General features: G+C 46.9%; 1 protein-coding gene across 3 annotated transcripts in view; it reads left to right on the forward strand.

Moving 5' to 3' along the window:
- Window positions 1-2,045, forward strand: part of SCHIP1 (schwannomin interacting protein 1) — a 155,727-nt gene that overhangs the window by 85,298 nt on the left and 68,384 nt on the right. Inside the window, exon 1 of one of the 3 annotated variants that reach the window (XM_045297446.1) lies at window positions 304-503. The exons of the other annotated variants lie outside the window; for them this stretch is intronic. Within the exon in view, the coding sequence (XP_045153381.1) occupies window positions 474-503 (30 nt within the window). The 5' untranslated portion in view covers window positions 304-473. Of the gene's footprint in view, window positions 1-303; window positions 504-2,045 lie in introns of those variants that run through there. 3 annotated transcript variants of the gene reach the window in all.

The raw sequence follows: 2,045 nt of genomic DNA on the forward strand, positions 1-2,045 counted from the left end.
AGTGGCCAGGAAGGATGATGCTGGAGGTTAGCAATGTTCAACGGCAACATTGATTTGTGCCTCTCTCTCTCTCCCTCTCTCTCTGGCCTTTTTGCCTTTAATGAGGACTAGAATGTTTCCACATCAGTTAACTGCCTTCATAAAGCACCAGAAGGTCACACCAGCCTCAGACTGATCCTTTTCTTTGTGCCTCCAATATAATTGGCTGATTGTGCCAGTGATGAGCGCGCCCCCTCCCCCAGCCCGGTCCTAGCTCCATGTTCGCAAAGCCTCGCTGCCGGTTCCCGAGGAGAGCAGCTTGGCTCGCCTGCGCGCTTCCAGCACAGGCAGTGCCACTGCGCAGGTTGATCAGGGAAACAGCATCCATTTTAATCTGCGGGGCGCCCCTGCTCCACCAGGGCGTTCTCCGCGCCTGTGGGTGCCCCGCGCCTTCCCCGCTCTGCTTGGCGGCCTGCGCCCTAGGATGCACTGAGATGGTACATCAGGAGAACTGCTCGTACCAGGTAAGATTTAAAACCGGATTTTGCAGCCGACATCCTTGTGGAGGGGAGGCCTAGCTCTCCCAAAGCAGCAGGTTGCCTCTCTCCGGATTTTCAAGGGATTTTGCCATCCGCCGCGCCTGGCCCTCAACTCGTACAGTATTTGAATTGTAATTAGGTTTTCCGGAGAGTAATGGGGCAGAAAACACTGCTTTCTTGGCCTTTAAGGCATTTGCAGACCCCACGGAGGTGATCTGGGTTTTTGTACATTCTCCTTGCTGCTTCAGATTATAGGAACTGTTTTGAACTGTAATTGAATTTAAGGGGATTCAAAGGAACAAGATCTGGTCGGAATTTCACCTAGATAACATTGAAAAAATATGCGTGGCTTGGCTCATTTCATAGCATGTAAGTTGCTTCACATCCAGATTGTAGGCTTGTCTTTAAGGAAATTATGTAACTAGGAAGTCATCATTGATGATCTTGGAAATTTTCAAACATCAGCCAGCATGCACTTGACATTTAAAGTTGCGCTGGCGTGTGTCTTTCTGAACTCACATGTTTACATGCCGCTTTAATTGGTGACGCAAATAAGAATGATTTTGCATTAAAGAATGAAAGGCCCCAAATGGGAGATTTTTAATAAGGCAGATATTGATCTCGATGCAGCCATTTGGGGTCTGGAGTTAGGAATCAAAGATGAGTTCCCGAGTGGGAATAACGAGTCAGACAGTCGAGACCACATCGGTCTCCCTGTAAACAAGACGGTAAGAATGGTCTCCAGGAAACCGCTCTTGCAATCAGTAGGCCAAGGCTAGCCCAAGTCCTGGGGTGTGGATGTTGGGGGAGTCCTCCCTTGACAGAGTTTCAGAGCTTAAGAAACCCGTTCTCTAACTTCACAACACCACTTCCTTGTGTATGGGGTGGGGGGGGGGAGCACACAGCATAAGACGAGCAGGTGTTTCTCATAAGGTCAGATTTCACAGTCGTTGAATAGTACGTTTCACAAGACTCAAGGCACCGTTTCTCAGCTAAGTAGCCCGTGCCTATAAAGTATCTTTATATGGTTTCTCTCTATATAATTGGAGTTTTGTAAGTGCAGGCTTATTTTATCGTGTGTTCGTTTTTTATGGTCCATTTAAGGCTGTGGGCCTTACATACCAAGATCTGTGCTTCCCAGGCATTCCTGTCCTAAGCCAGTGGTCATCGAGGTGCCATGGAAATAACCCAGACTTCACTTGCACGGGAGCCAGAGCTTGAGGGCCGGGAATGTCAGACATCGATGCAGAGGCCAATCCAGGTCTGGCACCGGTCCAGGGGATTAATTACTATGAGAATTAAAATAATTTTTTTCTTTTCCATTTTCAGAGATGTATAATTTATTTTTTAAATGGTTGTATGATTAATAATCCATATTATAAGGTCAAAGATGAAATCACTTTTTGGGGGGGGGGGTGTCAAACAATTAGCAGATCTCCATGATTTCGTCTGCAGAAAAGTTAGCTTTTACTGCTTCTTCCAAAGGATAGCAACTTGCTTTTGTTTTGTACGAACACCATCGTTGTG

Source organism: Echinops telfairi, unplaced genomic scaffold (assembly GCF_000313985.2).
Source record: "Echinops telfairi isolate 266 unplaced genomic scaffold, ASM31398v2 ScPeMD7_7420;HRSCAF=8458, whole genome shotgun sequence".
Lineage (NCBI taxonomy): Eukaryota > Metazoa > Chordata > Mammalia > Afrosoricida > Tenrecidae > Echinops > Echinops telfairi.